A 21681-nucleotide genomic window follows, 5' to 3' on the forward strand; every position below is an offset into this window, starting at 1 on the left:
GCTTATTTGTATTCATGCTAGTGGAATGGGATGGTGCTGTCAGTTTGTTGGGTGGATGGTTCACCAGATTGAAACATTTCAACATCTTGCCATGAAATTTGGTATCAACATCAATAGTCCTCAATGGGTGAATCGTAATGACTGGTGATGTTTTGACTTTTCCTTCAGCACCACCAGGAGGTCATACATTGAATTCATCCAATTCTTTGGGAAATAAATGATATTCCCATCCGCTGCATCTCAAAAATGTTTATCATTCTAAACTAAGTTAGTGAATATCTAAGTAAATAATGTTTCAACTAACCACTATCTCATTGCAGATGCTTTTGACCGGGAGTACAAGTTGGCCTATGATCGCCTCACACCCAACCTGGTTAAACTGACACACAACTGTGACCGGCCCCCTGGAGCAGGGGTCATGGAGTGCAGGAGGACTTTTAAAGAGCCCAGTTTGTAAACTACTACCAGTATGTTTTTCCCTCAAACTGTGGTCACTGCTGCTGTTTCCTTTTCTTTTTTTCTTTCTTTCTTTCTTTTTTTTTTAATGAGGACTGCTCTTCAGACTCAGGACCTGCTCACCTGACTGGACCACAGAGCTCTTTAAAGCACAACTGGGTAAATGACACTTAATAATGTGAAGCAACTGCCATGAGTTTTGTGTATACTGTTATAGTGGAGAAGTAAGAGAGGCATGGAGCAATGAGCCTTGTTGTTTTTTGTAAATATTTAGAAAGTCCCACTGTATTTTCAGTATAACTACAGTAAAATGTTTGTACAGTTAATATACGGTCTATTTTATGACTTTGTTTCTGTTGAAGCTATGAGTTAAGTATGTAAAAGTAAGTGTATGACCATGTTGTCTAAATTCCTCAGTGGTCCTGGTGACCTCGTTAAGACTGTTGTCGAGTGTGTGTATAATAAGTTCTTGCTCTTAGACATTCATGTTTTTATGAAGCACTTAGACAAGGTGAGCCCTGGATTTTCATTTTCATTAACATAATATAAAGCTGTGGCCCAGCAGCCCACGCTTAAGTGACTTTTCTCTTTGGCAGCTGTGGGATTTACTGTTCTGCCTAATATTTCCATTAGACAAAGTTCACAAAAGCAAAGAAATTGCGTCTCATCTAAACCTGGCAGGGCCACGCTCACATGCCTGAATACACTAAAGTAGACAACAACATCAAAAAATTATAAAACATGATATTAAGGGACTACTCAATTGATGTATATGCACAATGTTTATTCGTGTGTTTTTTTGTACAATGTACCAAAAGAACCCAAAAAGGGAATTATACTTGTTTTATGTTTTATTTACAGTTTTTAAGCAATACCTTTTTTAAAATGAGGACTGAATAATTTATGTGTTATAAGGGACCACCACAGATAAATATCCTTACAGTACAATCAAACTAATAGGTGACAAAGAAAAACTGAAAAGTAGGTTTCTGTTTGTTTAATCAACAAGGTTTTTGATAAACAAATTAATGTGTTGACACAGAAACAGATCTATAAAATTGTACAAAGTATTGGATTCTAGTATTTTGTATATTTCTTTTTGGTCTTCACTTTATGGTGTAGATATCAGGTATAAATACATGGACAACACTGCACTGCTTAAGGTCATTGTAACCACTTAAAATAAAACTGACTGTTGAAAACATTTTTGGACAGAGGCAGTGCGGTAATTGTTTGCACTGAGTTTGTTAAAAAAAAAAAAAATCTCTGACCGTAGCTCTGACCTGCCCTAATTCAAAATCACATCCAAAAATTGTTCACTGTGTTAATATTGTCTTTCACTATTAACTGACAAAAACCTGCCTAGATTTCTATAGTGTGATGCAGCTGCACAGCTTATTACTGAACCTCACAGATACTGATAATGATAAGATGCTGGATTAGATACAGCTGTGCGCTCACAGCATGTGCATTTGTATTTTAACCACCTTGTAAGTTGTAACAAGTTGTTAAAAAAAAACAAAGACAAAAAGAGAAAAAAACAAAACAAACAAAAAAACAGTGATGACCAAAACATCATTTGATGTCTACATGTTGTTTACACTATTTGTCAATTCAAATAATGTTTATGAAGTATTATTTATCATTTGTAACACAGATACTAATTTGTATGATTTTTACATAAAAAAAAGAAATCAAATTTTTTCCCTGGCTGGATCTATAGTTTGCTTTCATTATGAATAAACACGTTTATTCTACAGAAGTTCTCTTTTCTTTTGTCCAAAATGAATACTATACCTGACCTTTTATTATAAAAACTGCTGTGCACAAAAGAACAGTGAGTTCAAGCAAGCTCAGGTTCTCTATAATGAATGTTATGAAACAGTTGTGTTAGTGCAAGTGAATATTTTCATTTTATACAAAATTCACACAAAATGCACATATTCTAGATTTCTAATTCCATTGTGCAGATGTTGTTTTGTAAACAGTGAAAAAATCTTATATTATCCCTGTTCATAGTGCCAGTCTTTCACTGCTATAACTGAACAATCTGCACTATGATAGTCAGTAGATCTGCATCTCCTGGTGTGACAGAAAAGTTAAAAGCTGCCACTGTGTCTAACAATGAACAAACAGTTCTAGTAAATGTTGTAGTGTGTGTACAGCTGCTGACAGGTGAGTCAAGAATAAAATAATAAATACACAAGATTTCTGAAAGATGTTTGCAGATAACCAGACACCACCTAGGTTAACATGCCTCATGTTACAAGTGAAGTAAACAACAGAGAGATAGAGAGAGCTTCGTTTCAGATGGAAACAGGGCAGACAATGATGCGATCCTCCAGCATCACACTTAGCACCAGGAAGATGAAGTAGAGCAGGAACATGGTGGAACCCAGAGTCTTATTCATCTTCCACTTACAGGATGCAATGGAGACGATAACAAAGAGGAGCATGAGGAAGAGGAGCACGATGGCACAAAAGAGCCCGTTGCTGCTGACGGCCACGGGGGCCAGATCGTGGGTGGATGAGTACAGGAGCCACGGGACTGGCAGACTGACAGAGCGGGACACAGAGCAACACAAAGAGCAGTTAACCACCAGCATTTCCTCTGAAATTGTGACGCATTTAGACTACTGCAGCTCACCCCACAGTGATGTCAAAGATGTTACTGCCCACAGAGCTGGAGACAGCCATGTCCCCGAGGCCTTTACGTGCCACAATCACACTGGTTATGAGGTCAGGAATGGACGTCCCTGCAGCCAGGATTGTGAGGCCCATGATCTCCTCAGAGATGCCGATGGTCTCACCCACCTACAAGGGCAAAACTGTTTTTTCACCTCTCATGTATGGATTCAGGTCAAGTTAACTCTCTGTGTATTTTTAGCTTCTCATTATGAGGGTGGTCCTTTATAACATCTAATTGTTGCTGTTGTTGTTTACTTGTGCTTCGAGTTCAGTATAAAACTGATCAGATGGAAGTTTTTGGTTAAATCAGTCTGGGTTCCTTTAGGGGATCTCTATAAAAACGAATAACATGTATTCACAAGGGCCTCATCCCTAGGTAACACAAAGACCTAGGGATGAGACTGTATGACTGTTTTTGGCCGTGATTGTAAAAAAAAACCTTTGTGGCCCAGTTTTTGACAGAACTAGATGTGAAAATGACACATAAATCTGAGAAAGCTTCACTCTCATCTAAGAATTTGACCCAAGTCACTGACCTGATGGGCCCACCACACCATGAGGTAGGAGAAGATTGCAATCCACATAATAGAGCCCAGGAAGGTAAGCACAAAGAATTTTCTGGATTTCTGTTGTGGATGTGAAAGCAAAAAACACAGAGTTCAGACTTTTTGAGCCACCACAGCTGATATCAGAACTGTATTTGTACCTCACCTGGTTGCGAACATCAGGAACCGTGAGCCACAGAGGGAAGACTATGGGCAGCAGGACAAGGTAGGTGGCTTGTTTACGTGGTGTGTCAGGCCACTCTAAAGACAGTGGCTCCTCTTTCTCCTCTTCTTCATCATCTTCATCCTCATCATCATCCTCGTCTTCACTGGACTCATCGCTGTCTTCATCGCTGGAGTCTTCGTCACTGCCCGAGTCATCTGAGCCCCCTGACCCATCCTCTCCTGCGGGCACATCGTCCTTTGGTGTTGGGGAAAAGACGTCACAGAAACAGGACATCAGCAGCAGCAAGATAAGTCTAAAGAGGCCGATTGCCAAAAGCTGCAGCTTTGTACATTGACTCTTACATAAACAGGTATCAAAGACTGACTTCTGGGCTTTTTGATAACCAACGGGACACGGTTGGGGACTGGGAGTACCTTCTTATCCTCTGGCTGCTCCTTCTTCTCTTTGTCTGTCGCTGGGGCTGCCTCTGGCTCTTTGCTCTGCTCACTTTTCCCCCCACTGCCTGCAAAAGGAAACCAGAGATTCTGTCTGTGCACTTCCCTCATGCCTCTGACGATCAGCTATCTAAAAGAACTCACATGTTATTTTATATTGTACAACTGCTCATATAGAGAAATGAAGCCAGCTTTTGGGGATTTTATGGCATGCTCTTTATAGGTACTTTGCCAATGCTCTAATGTTCTAGATGTTGATTTTCTATAATACATTGTACCTGAGTACAATTAGATGTAGTCTCTTAGTTTACAGTGTTTAACTAAAACTAAGCAGTTTGAGAAAGAGCGTCCTGCTCGAAACGTCACTTCGCAATAGAGATATATTTTCCCAGATGGGATATCCTCTAGGAGAAGATACCAGAGCCCCTAAGCCTGGGTATAAGCCTTACCCATCAAGTCGTTAGGATTCCTCCAAAATAAATATATTATGTTGTGCAACATTATGTTACGTTACGTTACGTTACGTTACGTTACGTTACGTTACGTTACGTTACGTTATAGTTGACCTAGACATGCAATCACAAAACCTGACTCAGACTCATGCGTGGTTTGTGGAGAAGCAGTGTGTTGTAAACGTGCAGCTTACAGGGTCTCCTCATGTGCAGACTCTGAAAGCTTAATGAAAGGAATCTGTTCAGGGGCTGACCAACACCTCCTTCCAAGTTACCTTCACTTTTGTCTTGAGTTTTTCTCTCTGCCTTCCGGCTAGCCACATTATTCAGAGTCTCAGCCTTTTCCTTAAATTTTCCTACGAACAATCAAACAAGCAAAAACAAAACTCAGTGGGCAGAATGTGATATTAATTGGAATAACTTCTCAGTGATATATGGAGGACAAAGAATCAGTCACAGTATCATGAATTAAGCACGGACCAAAATGTTGCAGCACAACATCAAAAACAACACCAGCAGCATAATCCTTAGCGCAGCAGAGAGCAATGTCATGGAGGGAAAAATGAGCTCATCAAAGGAATTGCACGAGAGGTGCGGCACAGTACAAGACAAGACAGGGGAACTCATTATATTGTACATGACTTCCACTGCTACTTCGACCAATAGAAACAGCAAATGGTTTCAAATGGACAAGTAAATACAGAAGTAAAGCTGTTGATTTCAAACTTTTAAAGCTTGTTTGTCTTCTAACTGTGCTCATATTACCCAAAAATGACAATTATATTTGATCTAAACCATGTTTCTGTTATTTAGTTAGTTTGGCAGCACATTCTAATTTAGGGAAGTTAAATAAATCACAGACATTTGTAATTTTGCTTTGATGCATCGTAGTGTCAATAGTGGTCTGAAGGAAATGAGTTGAAACAGGGGTTACCAGCCGTGTGATTGTGTAGACTCATGTAAAAGCTGATTATTATGCTTGAGTGTTTGTTGCCCCAAGGCCTGAGAAAGGAGAAAAACAAGGAGCCAGGGCCACTGGTACAAGAATAATAAGACAGTCTGCCATAGCAATGAAACAGGAACATTTCTGTAAGATGGTTTAGGGTTACTGTTATGCATGATGCACCATTGAGTGAAACTCTACTTCTCTATGAGAGGAAACTGTGGGAAAGTCCATGACCACTCTATTTAATGAGCTATCAGCAGTTTATATCTTCATACTTCTCTTGTTCTGACTAAAAGAATTAATCACCCTTCAGGGATGCCTTTATATTATGTAGGCTATTCATAGAAACAACATGTCTATGTAGAGCCAAGCTTAGTGTATCCTGTGAATCTTTTTTTTATTTTCAATATTTCTTTGTGAGCCTCCAAGTGTATCCCTCCATAGAGTGAGGTGGGTATTTATCTGCTTATAGTTTCAATCTGGACTTAGCGCTGCGTTCATTTGGGACACTTTGCTAATCCATTTTACTATGAGAAGGACGTAGTCCGCAGAGACTCATTGTGAGAGCAGTTTTAAAGACACACAATCATTTGGCTTGTTGCCACACTGATATGGTACTCACCCTCTCCCAGGGGGTCTAGCGTGTGGATCATGAGCTGGAAGATGGTGTTTCTCATGGTGCTGTTGTGTAAAGAAGCTGAACTTCCCCCTCGCTGAAGGGCCGGCTTCAACTGGGGGGAAAAAGATGGCCGAGGTCACAACAGCTACTCACAACAGAGTGGAAGGCAGCCTTGTATTTCATTTTATAGACAATTGCTTTTACATGTGCCAACACTTTCCATAATGTTCTATAAATTGTACAGTAGGAGGGTAAATAAGAAGCAAAACATTATTAAGTCGATATGTACTTTTGTTTTTTTGTGAGTTTCTCTTGTAGTTGACTTAAAATTGATTTTTTACCGTTAACCGATTCTTGTCCTCTGAAGCAGGAGGGGCATTATCTTCATCGTCCCCATCCATCTGCGTGCAACAATGTTTTTTCAGTGATAATCATTCATTAGTTGACCAAAGCTATTTAATATTTTAGAGTATCAATATTAGTATAAACTTCATACGATGTTATGGTCGGGTGACAGAAAGAAAATGTAGCTCTGTGTTCTGTATAGGATCATAATTTGGTAAAATTACTGCTCACCCAATTAAAACCAATAAGAAAATGTACTTTGGGCTTAGCACGTAAAGCATTATTTTCAGCAGATCAAATAATCACATTTGCTTCAGAGGAACCTCAGCTCCAGCTTTCTGATGAGCATGGCAGGATAAGACACAAAATGATGCATGCACATAAGCAATGGTCTCACTTTTGGGCATATGGATCTTTGTGTGTGTGTGTGTGGTGGTAGTGTTGTTTTGTTGAGAAGATTAAACACCAGCAAAACTGCTGCACATAAATGATTTGTGAGGTACCTCAAGATCTGCACATTTTTAATTAATCAGTATATACTACATTCATCTGAGTTGTATAATTGCTCTTTTAAGTGCCAGCTTTGGTCTCAATTATATACTACATACTGTGTGAACAACTGTGCCACTTAAGGACAGGAAATGTTAGAAATACCTTATTATAGGCCTGACATGTGATAATACACCAGGCCATGTTTCATTACAGCAGTGCTTACCTCTTCAGGCTCTTCCACAGCAATGACTTTGACAATACTCTTGTGTTTGTACAGCTGGGTCTTGACGGCATGCTCTATTTGCACATTAAACTTCATGAAAATCACATAGACAGTGTAACTGGCCACCAGCATCACGCTCTCCCACCACATTATGACGTTATCCAAGAAGAAGATGATGAGCAAGATGAGGCCAAATATGTAGAAGGATACGTCTCTGAAAAGTGGCCACCAGGTCAGATGAAGAACCTCTCGAGAAACCAAAGCGCACATTCCTATCACAAACAAAATGTTGAAAACTGCTGAGCCAACTATAGTGCCGATGCCCACATTGCTGTGGGCGATGAAGACCCCTATCAAGGAGGTAAAAAGCTCGGGGGCAGAACCTCCAGCAGCCATGAAGGTGGCTCCTGCCACATCATCAGAGATGGCTAACTTGTCTGTGATTACTCCCAATGCAGGAACAAAAAACTCATCGCACACAATTGCAAGTGACACAAACATGTATATCATCCCAAAAATATGGAGGATCACCCAGCCTCGGCGACGATCCTCAACAGAAAAGATATCCTCAGGATATTCACCCTTGACATGTGGCGCCTCACCAGGAGAAGCTGGAGTGATGGTGGTTACAGGAGGAGCTGGTATTGGTGTGGGGCTTTCCTGTGGAGGCTCAGGGGCCACATAGATGCAGTGCACAACAGTCCGGTTTGTGGTTGGCAATCGTGGAGCTTCAGTGGGGGTGGATGCTGTCAAATCTGAAGTTGTATCCAGATGCTGTACCGTATGCATCTCAGGCGTTGTTTGATCTGTGAGCTCTAACTCCTGTCCTGCAGTGAAAGGCTCCTCCAGCCCTTCAGTCTCCACAGTTACCTCCTCAACCCCCTCTGTGGAACCCTCTATAAAATCCTCTCCAATCTGAGGCATTGGCAAAGGTTCATACAGTCTGGCACTGATGGTCAGCTGGTAGAGGGTACAGAGGAAAACCCCAGAGAGGAGAAACAGGACCCGGCTCAGCTGCAGTCTCTTTCTTCTTGTACAGTACATTTTCCAAGGCAGTGTTGCAGCGAACTATGTTGAATTACACTGCATACATGGGCTTTGGTAGAGGACACGTCCTGCTCTCTCCCCAGTGGACCATGGGGTCACAGAATGTAAAACTTCACTGGTGTGATTCATGTCACATCCTCAGCTCCCTGGAAAACCCAACCTATTGTAGATGAGCAGAAGCATCAGAGACATAATGACATTTAGAAACACTGGCAGTAAGTGTTTGACAGCATCTGAACTGTTACCATACGCCTCATACTGTACATAACTGTTTCACAATATTATTGATAAGCCCATTGAGAAGCTGTTGCAACTACCCTCTAAACACACGAGTTGTTTTCTGAGAAAGAACATGAACAATCTGAGTGACGGAGAAGAAAAAGGAAAACACCAAGCAAATGTAAAACACGAATGCACATAGAAGACAATGGATGATATCAAAACGAAAAAGAAAATGTTGGCTGATAAGGGGTTAGCTAATTTCCTGATCAACTACAACAGACAATATGCACCTTGATCACAAATGCCAACTTACCATAAAATGAATATTCAAAGTCAGAGGTGCAAAAATCTCCAAAAGATTTCCACAGCTCGTGGCACAACTAAAATCCAAACTGCTGCAAGTGGCCAAAGGGTTATGTAGGACACGGGGCAAGTCTTCACAATGGATCAGCATAATACCTAATACCTGAAGTCTTCTAAGAGGATTATCTGCATTGTCTCACTCTCACTTTATCGTGAACCTCTTATTGAAATATTCAATTGAGAGCTAAATAAAAGTGGCGCTGTAGTCTTATACTAATATGTAAAATAAATAAATGGATAGCCTATAAATAGCCTAATTTTACAGAGGCTGACATTGAGAGAAACATCACAACTTGAACTGGAATAGATTAGCCTACTTGCAAACAACCAGTCAAGAATTTACTTACAATTAGCGGACATATTCCTTGCAGAGTTTTTATTTTTTTCATTTATTCCGAAATTTAAAAAAATATTTATATCACATAGGAACTATTTTCCTTTACACTGTTTCCAGCCGGACGGACGCAGTACTGCACATTACACCTGCTGGCGTGAGAAAATGTCGAAGGTAGGCTGTAACGGGCTGTAAAGATCCTTTGTTTCTACTGACACTAGTCTGTCTTTTAGTTGCTCCGCCGACGTTTTATTTGGCTATTATGTTTACAGAAAGATATGTCGGCAGCACTGTTAGCCAGACAGCAGCCTTTAGAAGTGATTATTAACTGGACGTGTGTTGTATTTAATGCAACTTTATTCTTCCACTTAGAGACAAGCGCTATACTTTTTACTTTTATACTTTTATCTTTGCAACCATTATAACTTGTTACTTTGCTGACTTTGAAGATTCAACATACAAATCTGATACTGAAACAATGGGTCACACTCTAAAATTTACAATATATGAGATTAAAAAATCTTTTTAATTATAGGCCTACATTTTTTTAAATCACAGTGTAGTAAACATGAAAAAGAAAGTCAACAAAGTTTCATGTCCTGGTACGAGAGACAGACTCAGTGTCCACTGTCACAAAGTTTATGTAGCCTAGTCCCAGACTGACACCACAGTGTTGAGATGGCCTTGTGGGAGCTGGACCATCTGTTGCAGGGCTGGTTGTTCTTGTTAGGGGACCCTATTGCATTCCTAGGAATTCTTTAAAAATTAAATTTCTTTGGGGATAACGATGACCTGGACAAATTAGAATATTCACAGGCTCATGTACAGTGAAACATCTTGAAAATCACCACAGAGGTAGCTGGCATCATGTAGAACAAGAATCCGGTGGATTTTGCAGAAAACATTTTGATTCTTTTTTAATAATAATTTTATTTATTTGCCAACGGAGGCAGACATTGTACTGTATGCTGTGTATGACTTCGGCATCAGATTATCAAAAGATGTTACAGTGAAACATCTTGAAATTAGGTCTTTTGACATGATTTCAGCATAGGCCTACCTTTTCCTGTGTGGCTCCAAAAGTTTTAAAATGTCAAAACTATATCTAAAGATGACAACAATAATATTGTAAGTTATACAATTAAAATTGAACATAAATATAAGGATGAATCTTTGTAGTAAACACTGAGATGTCAGCTTTGGGGGTTATGTTTATTAATGTAGTTCTGTTTTTGTCCTGCAGATGGTGCTGGTGAGCTGCATTTGGTGCACATCCCATGTAATGGAACAAGGGCCTCAGAACATTTAAAATGAGACATCCACTGCATTATTTTCACAATTTAAATTTTAATTTAAATCAATGCTTATATTATTCATGAAATAAACTGATATGTCATTATGTTTGTGAAAAAAAACCCAAGATGAAATACAAATAGGATAACACTGCGAATAATAAAAAATAATGAAATAGTCAGAAAAGAAGAAGATCAAAGAACTCCTGTGACTGGTATTTACACATTTTTTGTTATTTATGATATTTAATGGAACAGGGGATTGGGAAAATAACCTGGAGAGATTTCAATTCAGATAAATGAAAAAATGAAATTCACCATCCATACATGAAATACAAATGTTGTCTAAAGAATACATTCGTTGCACAACATTATTAAACAATGATATTATTTCTAAAAAACACGAGTGAGAAAGTGAATAACAATTGTGTTTAGATATTAGGCACAATATATGAGTATAGGGACAGAATATGAAAGGGACAGGGGAAATATGAATGCATGTTTAAATGTACATGTATATGTGTACAGGAAAGAAAATAAAAATGTTTTGATATATCTGTTTATTTCTCTTGGCTAGTCCTGAATGTTATGGCCTGGTGTGTGTACAGGAGTAGGTTTTAATGTGCTTGGATATTACAGTAAATGTTGCCATTTAAGTAGTTGTACTTTTTAGTCAAGTACAAATCAAGGATTAGTTATCAAAATTTGTATGTTTAACGCTTTGTATGTTTCTACATATAAAGTTATTTAATAGCTAAGCATATAAATGAATTAAAAAATAATGTTTGGCTATACTGCCCCACCACATGTACCACGAGGAAGACTAAGTAGAGCAGGAGCATGATGAAGCCCAGCATCTTATTCATCTTCCACGTACAGGATGCAGTGATGACCAGACACTTGCTCATTAGACCTATACTTGTAGGTTAACATGCCTCATGTTACAAGTGAAGTAAACAACCGCTAGAGAGGGCAGATAATTATGCGATACTCCAGCATCACACTTAGCACCAGGAAGATAAAGTAGAGCAGGAACATGGTGGAACCCAGAGTCTTATTCATCTTCCACTTACAGGATGCAATGGAGACGATAACAAAGAGGAGCATGAAGAAAAGAAGCACGATGGCACAGGAGAGCCCGTTGCTGCTGACCTCCACTGGAGCCAGACTGTGAATGGATGAGTACAGAAGCCATGGGACTGGCATTCTTTTGAAAGGGAAAAGGGAAAGAGAAAGAAACGCAAGAGGGAGAGGAAGAATCCTGTGAACTTTATGTACATCAGCAGCACTTCTCTTTTGCAGCCATGACATATTAGGTTATTAGAAACTCACCCGACAGTGATGTCAAAGATGTTACTGCCCACACAGCTGGACACAGCCATGTCCCCCCGACCTTTACGTGCAACTATAACACTGGTAATCAGGTCAGGGGAGGACATCGCTGAAGCCAGGATCATCATAATCTGAGGTGAGATGCTGATGGTCTCACCAATCTACAAGAGTAAACAAGCATTCAGAATAGAGAATACAGAATTACTGTTAAATTCTTTCTTAAAAAAACAAATCTATTGATATTTACAATCGGGGTATACACCAGTCTTTGTGAGCACTGTTTGCTTTGTGCCTGTGTGCACAATCAGAAAACAAGGCAAAACATTTCCTCACTGACCCGAAAGGCCCACAACACCATGAGGTAGGAGATGGCAGCAATCCACACAATAGAGCCCAGGAAGGTGACCACACAGTATTTTCTGTATTTCTGTTAAACAAATGCAAAAAAAACAAAAACACAGTTGAGCCATTTGATGCATAGATAATCTCAGAAATGTGTCTTGGACTTACCTGTTTGCGAACATCAGGAACTGTGAGCCACAGAGGAAAAACTATGGGCAGCAGGAAGAGGTAGGTGGCTTGTTTACGTGGTGTGTCTGGCCACTTTAAAGAAAGGGGCTTATCCTTTCTGTGCTCTTCTTCTTGATTATCTTTTTTCTTCTCACAATTATTATATTTGGTGGACTCCTCATGGGTTTTATTGTCTTTTGGATCTTTCTCACTGTCAGATTCTGGAGAGCATCCTGACCCATCCTCTCCTGCAGGTGCGTCCCCCTAGGAATAGACATTTGGTGTGCTCATCATAAGCAACAGAAGTTATTTGGTGTGAGTATCAGGATTCATTAATTAAGGTTGAACATGTTTATTTCCTAAAGCCTTTACTATTACCCCATGTTACTTTAAAGAGCTCCATTCTTTTTCCTTAATGATATATTAATGGTTGAAATGGTTTGAACCATTTTCTCAATGTTTATTAGACGGCTCTAACTGGTCTTTGAGATTTCTCCCGCAACAGTCACAGCAGTGCTTACCTTTTCAGGCTCTTCCACAGCAATGACTTTGACAATGCATTTGTGTTTGTACATCTGGGTCTTGACGGCATGCTCTATTTGCACATTAAACTTCATGAAAATCACATAGACAGTGTACCCAGCCACCAGCATCACGCTCTCCCACCACATTATGATGTTATCCAAGAAGAAGATGATGAGCAAGATGAGGCCAAATATGTAGAAGGATACGTCTCTGAAAAGTGGCCACCAGGTCAGATGAAGAACCTCTCGAGAAACCAAAGCGCACATTCCAATCACAAACAAAATGTTGAAAACTGCTGAACCAACTATAGTGCCAATTCCCACATCACTGTTGTCGATGAAGACCCCAATGAGGAAGGACAAAAACTTAGGGGTGGATCTTCCAGCAGCCATGATGGTGGCTCCTGCCACATCATCGGAGATGGCCAACTTGTCTGTGATTACTCCCAGTGCAGGAACAAAAAATTCAGAACACACAACTACAAGTGACACAAACATGTATATCATCCCCAGAAAATGGAGGATCACCCAGCCTCGGCGACAGTCCTCAATAGAAAAGACATCACTAGGGAATGCAGCCCTTTCACCGGAAAAAGCTTGAGATTCAGTGGAGGCGGATGCCTTCCAATCTGAAGTTGTTTGCAGTTGATTTACAAAATGTATCCCAGGTGTTGTTTGACCTGTGGGCTCAAATTCATGTTTTGCAGTGACAGGTTCCTTCAGCCCCTGAGTCATAGCCTTCTCTGTAGTGTCTTCTCCTGTCTCTCCCCCCTCATACGTACTGATGGTCAGCTGGTAAAGGGTACAGAAGAAAATCCCAGAGAGGAGAAACAAACCTCGGCTCAGCTGCACTCTCCTCCCTGTTGCAGAGTTCATTTTACACTGCAAAAAGCACCTCTACAGAAACCCAAAATACATCAGTGGCCAGAGGTAGCAGACTGTGGAGTGAAAGGATGCAAATCTTCAATCTTCTTCTTGAATTTAGTAAATCTGAAATCAAAGAAAAAATATATTGAGACAGTAGGCGGAGCAAATTTCCTTTAAAAAAATAAAAATAAACACACGGATTTTTTTTTTTAATAGGCTAGATGCAGCATTACCAAACATCTTGCAAAGCAGACATGTGGGAAGTGGGACATCCTCGCCATATGCATACTGTAGGCCTACTTGAAACAAGATGAATATGACAGTAGCCTACTGTCTCATTCTCACACTTTAATTAATCGTCCAAACCCCCGAAACCCCTAGTAGTTTCTAGTAGCCTATCTAGCCTACAGTATTTTTCAGCCATAAACATAGTAACAAAGTGTGACAACAGCTTTTAAGAGGTGGTAGGCTACTTCAGAGTTTTTCCTTTTAAAAAGAAAGAATTGCAAAAAAGGCTTATTGGGCACTTTAGGGACAATACACTTTCTGCTTTGTAAAATAAATAAATAAAAAAAGAAATTGCACGCAAAACTTTTTCAAGTCAGTTATGGCACAAACAACTCACCCACACAGCTTGAATTGACATCTATCAGCCTTCATTTTTAAAGCGTTAATAACGAGCCTACAGTGGTATTGTTGAAGTTATAAATGATTTTCCCTACCCTATGTTTATGTAGTGTGTCTCTCAGCGCAAAAACAAGAAAATGTCCTCAGGTAGGAACTACTAATAAAGCAAACCCTGGTTTCAGCCGGACGGAAGTAGCGGTGCACACACAGCGCAACACAAAACAGTGGATGGCGAGCTACAAACTGAATGGCACGTATACGAATTTATTTATTTATTTACTCATACACGGTGGTTTGTAGGTGTTCACTTTGTGGACAAAGACATGATCACATTAGTGAAATAGCAACCTGAAGGTTTCTTCAGCCGGGTCTTCCGGTGCTATGTTACAGAAAGATATCGTAATTTAGCAAACATGAGCTAACAGTCCTGTGCTGTGACAAGTTATCTCATTTGTAGCTTTAACCTCATTAAATAGTTGGTGTTTTAAAATGTAAATTCTCTGTAACATTTGCGCTGATATTAATGTGGTTAAAGAAATGGCAAATATCTTTTTAACATGTCCTCAGCAGACCGGAGGATGAGCTATTTGGTATTCAGTCTGCTGTACTCATTAAAGTCATCTTCTTCTTCTTGCTTGTTTTTTCTTTCTCTTTTGTTTCTCTTACTATAATACATTTTTCTATTCCTTTAATTCCATAATTCCTCCGGTCTTGGCCTCATCTGTCAAATTCATCACCAACAGCTTTTATGATCATTCAGTTTTTCTCTTCTTTTGTACTGTGATTATATATGCATTTATTTATTTTCTTTTTGTGAAGCACTTTGGAGCAATTTGTGTTGTGTCCAAGGTGTTATATAAATAAAGATGACTTGACTTGACTTGACCTTTTCTTCTTTTTTGCTTCAGCAGGAGCACGCTGGAGGGTCCTGTAGTTTCACTGCATTATTGTGAGAGTCCATAAGCAGCGAGCCATGCCTACCGTGGTCCTAATGGACGTGTCTCTGTCCATGACACGGCCGGTGTCTCTGGACGGCAGCAGCGAGGAGTTTCAGAGGAAGAACCTGGCTGTCCACGGACTCAACATGTTGTTTGAGCACATGGCCTCAAACTACCGCCTGGAGTTCACATCTCTCATGGCCTTCTCCTCCCTCTGGGAGCTCCTGGTGCCTTTCACCAGAGATTACAATGCATTGCAGGTAAAGTGTGCCTCAAATACGTATAAAGGAGAAAGCCAAAGCAACTTTCCCTTTCCCTGACTCCGTTTGATATGAAGAAAGACTTTAGTGAAGAGGTTTGATGTGTGATTTGATTTTTTTTCTCTCTGCAGGAGGCTCTGAGCAACCTGGAAGACTATGACAAGACTTGTGTTGAGTCGGCTCTTAATGGAGTTAGTAATGTTGTCCAACAGGAGTGGGGCAGTGGCTGTCCCTGTCAGGTATTTTTACATTTGTCATTTCAACTATCTGCACATATTTCTTACGTTGATACATGGCGTTGTGCTTACATACATCCCTCTTGTCCTGTAGGTGATGCTGGTTACTGATGGATCTCTGGGTATTGGAAAAGGTTCTCTACGCCACTCCCTTCAAACCCTGAAGCAGCGAGGGGATGACAAGAAGTTCCCACTCCCTTTCCCTTTCCCCACCAAACTGTACATCATGTGTATAGCCAATGCAGAGGAGGTACGGACTCGGATGCCTGTTCAACAATCCTTTTTTTTAATATACTTACATCTTTATCCAAACTCCATCAGTGTAATACTAAGACGTAAATTTAATCAAAAACCATTCAATGAGAGGCATCTGCCAACATAGAGGATTCAAGGTCCTGGCTCTACTGGGTCTTAATGTTATAAAATATTGCTGAAGAAGCCTTCAGACATCCATATTGTTGAGTATTCATTCAGACTGTGATATTACAGTAACTTGTGAATTGTGGTTAAGGGTAATCTATTTTACTGTTTAGCTGACTATGCACACTTTGGAGATATCTCATTTCCTGAATCGAGTCAGTGAGTTCTATGTTGATTGTAAAGAATATGTGTCAATACAGGGTTTGCATAGTGAAGTCTTTTATCATTAAAGCAGCAAGTAAATGACTGAAGACAATATGAGGCCTAATCTGATATGTAGCATCACTTCAACCATGTCATTGGTATCAAACTCCACTGTAACTATTGTATATGGATTGTATATGGATTGTATTGTATTGTGCACTGTAATTTACATCTGTCAATAATCTCGACATCTTCCGGATACATAAAGTATTTATCTATCTTGCAATATCTTTGTTAGCAGCAACAAATTAGACCCACTTTCTTGTGTAATCTCAGTTACAGATGACTGATGCCATGGACAACTTGGAGGAACTACTAAGGATCAGTGGAGGCGATGGACAGATCTTCACCATGGAGGGGCCACTTTGCATGAAAAGCGTACAAGCCATGTTTGGGTATGGCTATTACTGGGGAAAACTGTGTTTTTTCATCATGTTTATATGTTTACTGTGGCAGCTTTTGTCCTTTGTTACAGTGTTTTTTTTTTCCTTTCTATGTCTCCAGGAGGCTGATCGATTATGCGTATTCTCCTTTCCACGCGGTCCTGCACTGTGGGAACCTGTCCTCAGACGTTCAGGTGTTCCCTCGGCCTGAGCCTGTAGTGGTGGATGAAGAGGTGGAACCCATGCCACGGATAGTCAGTACAGGTACTCGGGCAGCTTTAATGCATTGATTTAGAATTTAACTGAAACTCAAATTTTTTTCTTCAGATAAATGTTCATGTTCTGTTGTGCATGTTTCAGATTTGGAAATTGTGGGCTTCATTGAAATCGCTGACATTTCCAGTCCTCCTACTATATCCAGACACTTGGTGCTGCCTATTGCTGTAAACAAAGGTTAGTGTTGAAAATTTTTGTCATGTTTAAATTGTAAACTGAACATTCATAGACAAAACTGCTTTAATTTTTGCCTCATGGCTGATTTTCACAGAAAACACATAATTTTCTTTAAAGGAGCAAATAATGTGAAGCTGATTTTCACCTTTATCGTTTGAGCCCAAATTGGAAAGTTGTCTCATGTTTCAAGAAACCTTTTTTTTTTTTTGAACTATTTTCAACTACAGTATGTCCTTTTGCCCCTGAGAGAATTGTGATTTCAGTAAAAGTAGTCAGAGGGGCAAACAGTTCGCATGAGAAGTAAATTCTTTTAAAATACAGCTACAAGAGACAGTTGTCAGGGGCCATAAATTAGTTGTTGGGGAGGTTTTCTGTCATCATGGTTTATGAGTCTGAGTGAAGGAGACCTCTGGAGCCCCTGGTGTCTTGTGTTGAGGAGAGTTTGCTGAAGTGCACTAGATCAAGAGGAACAGAGCCATCACCGCTACATGCAGTGCATGATGCTCCCTTAGTTGTCAGTCTGGTCCTTACTGCAGTTTCTTAGTCCCCAAGTGTACCCTTTAAAGTCATTTGTGGCTGTCCATTTCAAAAGTACAAGCAAGTCTAACATACAGTCATAAATTACCTATGGCGCCGACAGTGGAGGCACCGTGTTCTGTGTTTTCTACTCCTCAAGGTCTCTTTTCTCCTCCCTAGAGTATATATCATCTGCAGAGAAATGCACTCATTCTACACACTTTAATCCATATAAAGACCTCAGGAAGTGCCTTTGGCCTGACAGACCTTATACTTTAATAGATGCGACACATTCATACCTTAATGTAAATGTGCTGTAGCTGTACACAGGGGAGCAACCAGCTGGCGGTGGCTAAACCACTGCAGGTGGAGGGTTACAAAGCTCTCTCAAACTTGTAAGCATTTCAGTCGTGCATGTATGAATTGTTATTGAATTATTGCAGGAATAAAGCAAGACTTAGGAAAAGTGGCATTTCAAACCTCTGACCTTATGCACTTGCTAATTTTCTTGAATTTTCTTTTGTAGTTTTTTCTCCCCAAATACGTTTAGCAGAAAAATAAGACAAATTAATAACAAGAACAACATTTGACTCTTGATGGTTGAATAGTTGTTGAAGCAAATACTATTTTTACGGTTTTGGCAGCGATGATCCAGGTGTTAATCTTTTTGATGGTTAATGTCCACTTTTAACAGGAACACAAATTTTTACTTTGAATTCCAGCATCAATGAGATCATTTTATGGTGTTGTTAACATGTTTTATATGCACTTGACTTCAGATGTGGATGAAGTTGGCACAGGAGCCACAGATGAGCTCGAGGAGGAGCCTTCTGCCAGTCAGATGGCAGGCAAAAGTCCAAATTTCTGTGTGCTTTTACATGGCAGCCTGAAAGTTGAGGGAATGGTGGCACTGGTCCAGCTGGGGTGAGAATCAACGGAGTTCATTATATTTAACTTATTTGAAAGAACTTGTGTGCATTGATTGATCAGTACGCCTGCACAGCAAAATGAGTTCATGCGGTTTGTGAGCGAAAAGGTTAAATGCAGTTTGCTCTTTCCCCCCCAGGCCAGAGTGGTACGGCATGCTGTACTCCCAAGCAGACAGTAAGAAGAAATCAAATCTGATGATGTCTCTATTTGATCCTGGCGCAGAACCTCTGCCTTGGCTGGGCAAGATCTCACATTTGGGACCAATCTCAGGTAACCTGTGACAGACCTGTTAGACAAGCTATAACAGCAAGTTCTCTGCACATTTACAGCAAATGTCTAGAGTCTCTGGTACTGTTTACAAAATGTAATGAAAGCATCATTTAAAGAATCTTTTAGGGCATTTGGGGGATATTTTGAAACTCTGGGTAAATGACTGTCTATCCCTAAAGAGCAAAGGCCTCATTGTACTTGTATGTCTATATCATCGAGCAGTTAATTATTTACTCCGATGTGTAACAAAGTTGAATGGCTCCGATTGTGATCGTGTAGGCCTCCGGATTTCCCTTTGATGTTTCATAACCTTTGTGGTATTTCAGAGGCTGCAGAGAATCCCTATGGGGAGGATGACAGTAAGAGTCCTTTTCCTGTCCAACCATCGGTCAAACGAAGCTATGCTCAGAATGTGACGGTGTGGATCAAGGCCAGTGGACTGCAGGTACAGTAGTATCACTGAATCAGAGGTCTTTTCTCTGTATTGTATAGACAGTTTTCTTCGGCTGTGGCTTGGGGTCAGTGTGAAGAACAATGCTGGAGACGCTGATGTCTTATATTGAATAGGATTTATTGAAATACACTCGATTGAAGAGACCTGAGGGATCAGTAATGCACAGTGAACATAAAACAAGTGGGATGCTGTCGAAGTGGTTATCAATATCAAAGAACAAACACCATCAAAAAAAGTAAAAGCATTGCGTGTAGCCATAATTTACCCCCATAAATGATAGCACCCAATGAATGTTGTCTGAATCCTCAAGGTCTCTACCCCCTTCTCTTGGTTTATCTCAGTGTGGGAGGGAGAGGCTCCTCACACAGCCAGAGATAGCAGGAAGAGAGAATACAGCTCCCTCTACTCTGGGGTCAGCTTGACCTCAGTATCTCATATGCACCTGTCTTACAGCCTTTGCACTACACTAAGATGTTTTCTACCATAAACAACATTCTTAGCTAATGGAGGCAACCAATAAAAGTAGTTCACACACAGGCTGTTGAACCCCTGGTACCAATATTAATAATTATCAGGGCTGAGTCGAGTGGGAGGCAGTTACAACAGGTACACAACTTTGTTAAAGCAGATACACCAGTTACACAACTTTTCTCACAGTGAAGTTTGTGGAGAAGACACAGTAAGTCGTTTTTGACTCTGCTGAAAGAATCCCACAAAATATCAGACAATGAAAATGCCACATAATATTCAAAATGAGTTGTTGTAGAGTTGTAGAGACCATGGATTGTGTTCACTAAATGCTTTGTAGCTGGAAGTACAATCAACAGTACTAGCAGCCTGAAGAAGACAAATTAACAGACACAAAAATTAAATGAACAGGACAGTTACATACTGAAATACTACTGCTATTATCATTTTTGATATCATTATAAATGTGTTGCAGACATAATTTTTCAGTCAAGTGACCACAATATGTCATAAATTATAATTAAACCCAAGGGGAATTAATATGGTGTTATACAGTAAATTGAGTAAGGAAATAACGGATCTGATGTGAACAAGTTAGATATATTGTCAAAGCCTGAACAATATGAGTTTAAAGGATTACTTGAATGATTGCTCTTCAGTGCGGCAAACAAACATTTTGAGGGTAATTTGTGCTTCTTCTTTTTTTAATTTACAGACTGATGTGCAGAAGATTCTGAGGAATGCAAGAAAACTACCAGATAAAACTCAAACCTTCTATAAGGTAGGCTTGACTGAACCTACTCGGATGTGAAAATACAGCTGAACTGTGATTGAATGAACTGTCTTCTACTTTTATCTGTCAGGAGCTCAACCGTCTGCGCAAAGCGGCCTTGGCTTTTGGTTTCTGGGAGCTCCTGAAAGGAGTGGCCGACCTGCTGGAGAGAGAGTGCACTTTGTTGCCAGACTCGGCTCATCCCGACGCTGCGTTTCAACTCTCCCACGCGGCACAGCAGCTCAAACTGGCCAGCACTGGCGATTCCCAGTATGCTGCTTTTGATCACAACATCGCCCCCATGCACACTGACTTCTCAAGCTGAGCCACATCTGAGTTAGTAAAGACGGACTTGAATACAGCAGCCTCAGCCTGTGTGGACCAATGTGGAAGACGGCATCTGGTGTATGCTGGATGTTAGTTTTAAGAATTCAGCCAGTTTCAAGTTCATGAAAATGAGTCATGATGGATAACATGAAACTCCTCTGTGACTCTGCCTAAATATGGCAAAACACACATAATGAGGTATTTGTAAAATGTTTGCGTGTACATATTTTTTTACATTTTACTTGGTAGGATCTTTATACGCAATTTGACCAGATTTAAATTCCATTTTTATTCAATGTCACATAACTGCAAAATGTACAGGAAATCTTGATAATGACAGTGTAAGTTTGGGCTAAGGTTACAAAATAACACAGCAGCGTAAGGAATGGAAACAAACAAAATTCCTTCCTCGCTTGTTACTGCTGAGGAGAGGGGACACAAAACACTCTTTATATTTAAGTAGTCACCAGGACAATTTTCCCTGAGGTTTGCAGGACGGATCAAAAATCTGGAATAATAAATACAGTATTTGTTGAGGATGGTGT

At 40.0% G+C, this 21681-nt stretch overlaps 4 protein-coding genes across 8 annotated transcripts in view; 2 read left to right on the plus strand and 2 right to left on the minus strand.

Annotated features, from left to right (window-relative positions):
• dennd4a (DENN/MADD domain containing 4A) overlaps positions 1-2219 on the plus strand; it is a 23099-nt gene extending 20880 nt beyond the window's left edge. For both annotated transcript variants that reach the window (XM_085779052.1, XM_085779053.1), the window contains one exon: positions 321-2219. In XM_085779052.1, coding sequence (XP_085635178.1) covers positions 321-457 — 137 coding nt within the window. In that variant the 3' untranslated portion in view covers positions 458-2219. The remainder of the gene's footprint in view (positions 1-320) is intronic.
• Positions 1220-9094, minus strand: LOC146985786 (sodium/potassium/calcium exchanger 1-like). 4 transcript variants are annotated; one of them, XM_085779055.1, is made up of 10 exons: positions 8970-9094; positions 7388-8594; positions 6669-6728; positions 6331-6439; positions 5038-5118; positions 4290-4378; positions 3856-4110; positions 3681-3770; positions 3104-3270; positions 1220-3012 (listed from the first exon to the last, which is right to left on the minus strand). In XM_085779055.1, the coding sequence occupies exons 2-10, from the start codon at positions 8429-8431 to the stop codon at positions 2763-2765; spliced, it is 2145 nt and encodes a 714-aa protein (XP_085635181.1). In that variant the 5' UTR covers positions 8432-8594; positions 8970-9094; the 3' UTR covers positions 1220-2762. The 4 variants fall into 4 exon arrangements, with proteins under 4 accessions (XP_085635181.1, XP_085635183.1, XP_085635180.1 ...); XM_085779054.1 differs by having other exon boundaries at positions 2587-3012; positions 4218-4378; XM_085779057.1 differs by lacking the exon at positions 5038-5118.
• Positions 9095-11580: 2486 nt separating this feature from the next.
• On the minus strand, positions 11581-13952 carry LOC146985787 (sodium/potassium/calcium exchanger 1-like). Its single transcript, XM_085779059.1, has 5 exons — positions 13009-13952; positions 12488-12751; positions 12315-12404; positions 11978-12138; positions 11581-11852 (listed from the first exon to the last, which is right to left on the minus strand). Exons 1-5 carry the CDS (start codon positions 13885-13887, stop codon positions 11609-11611), a joined length of 1638 nt encoding a protein of 545 aa, XP_085635185.1. The 5' UTR covers positions 13888-13952; the 3' UTR covers positions 11581-11608.
• A 1446-nt stretch (positions 13953-15398) lies between these two features.
• On the plus strand, positions 15399-21673 carry ints14 (integrator complex subunit 14). The gene is made up of 11 exons (XM_085779060.1): positions 15399-15703; positions 15835-15942; positions 16034-16189; positions 16840-16958; positions 17068-17210; positions 17307-17399; positions 18695-18839; positions 18982-19115; positions 19442-19560; positions 20753-20818; positions 20901-21673. Exons 1-11 carry the CDS (start codon positions 15479-15481, stop codon positions 21132-21134), a joined length of 1542 nt encoding a protein of 513 aa, XP_085635186.1. The 5' UTR covers positions 15399-15478; the 3' UTR covers positions 21135-21673.
• The last annotated feature ends 8 nt before the right edge of the window (positions 21674-21681 follow it).

The sequence above is a fragment of the Trachurus japonicus genome, chromosome 6, assembly GCF_045865225.1.
Source record: "Trachurus japonicus isolate A0001 chromosome 6, Traja_1.0".
Lineage (NCBI taxonomy): Eukaryota > Metazoa > Chordata > Actinopteri > Carangiformes > Carangidae > Trachurus > Trachurus japonicus.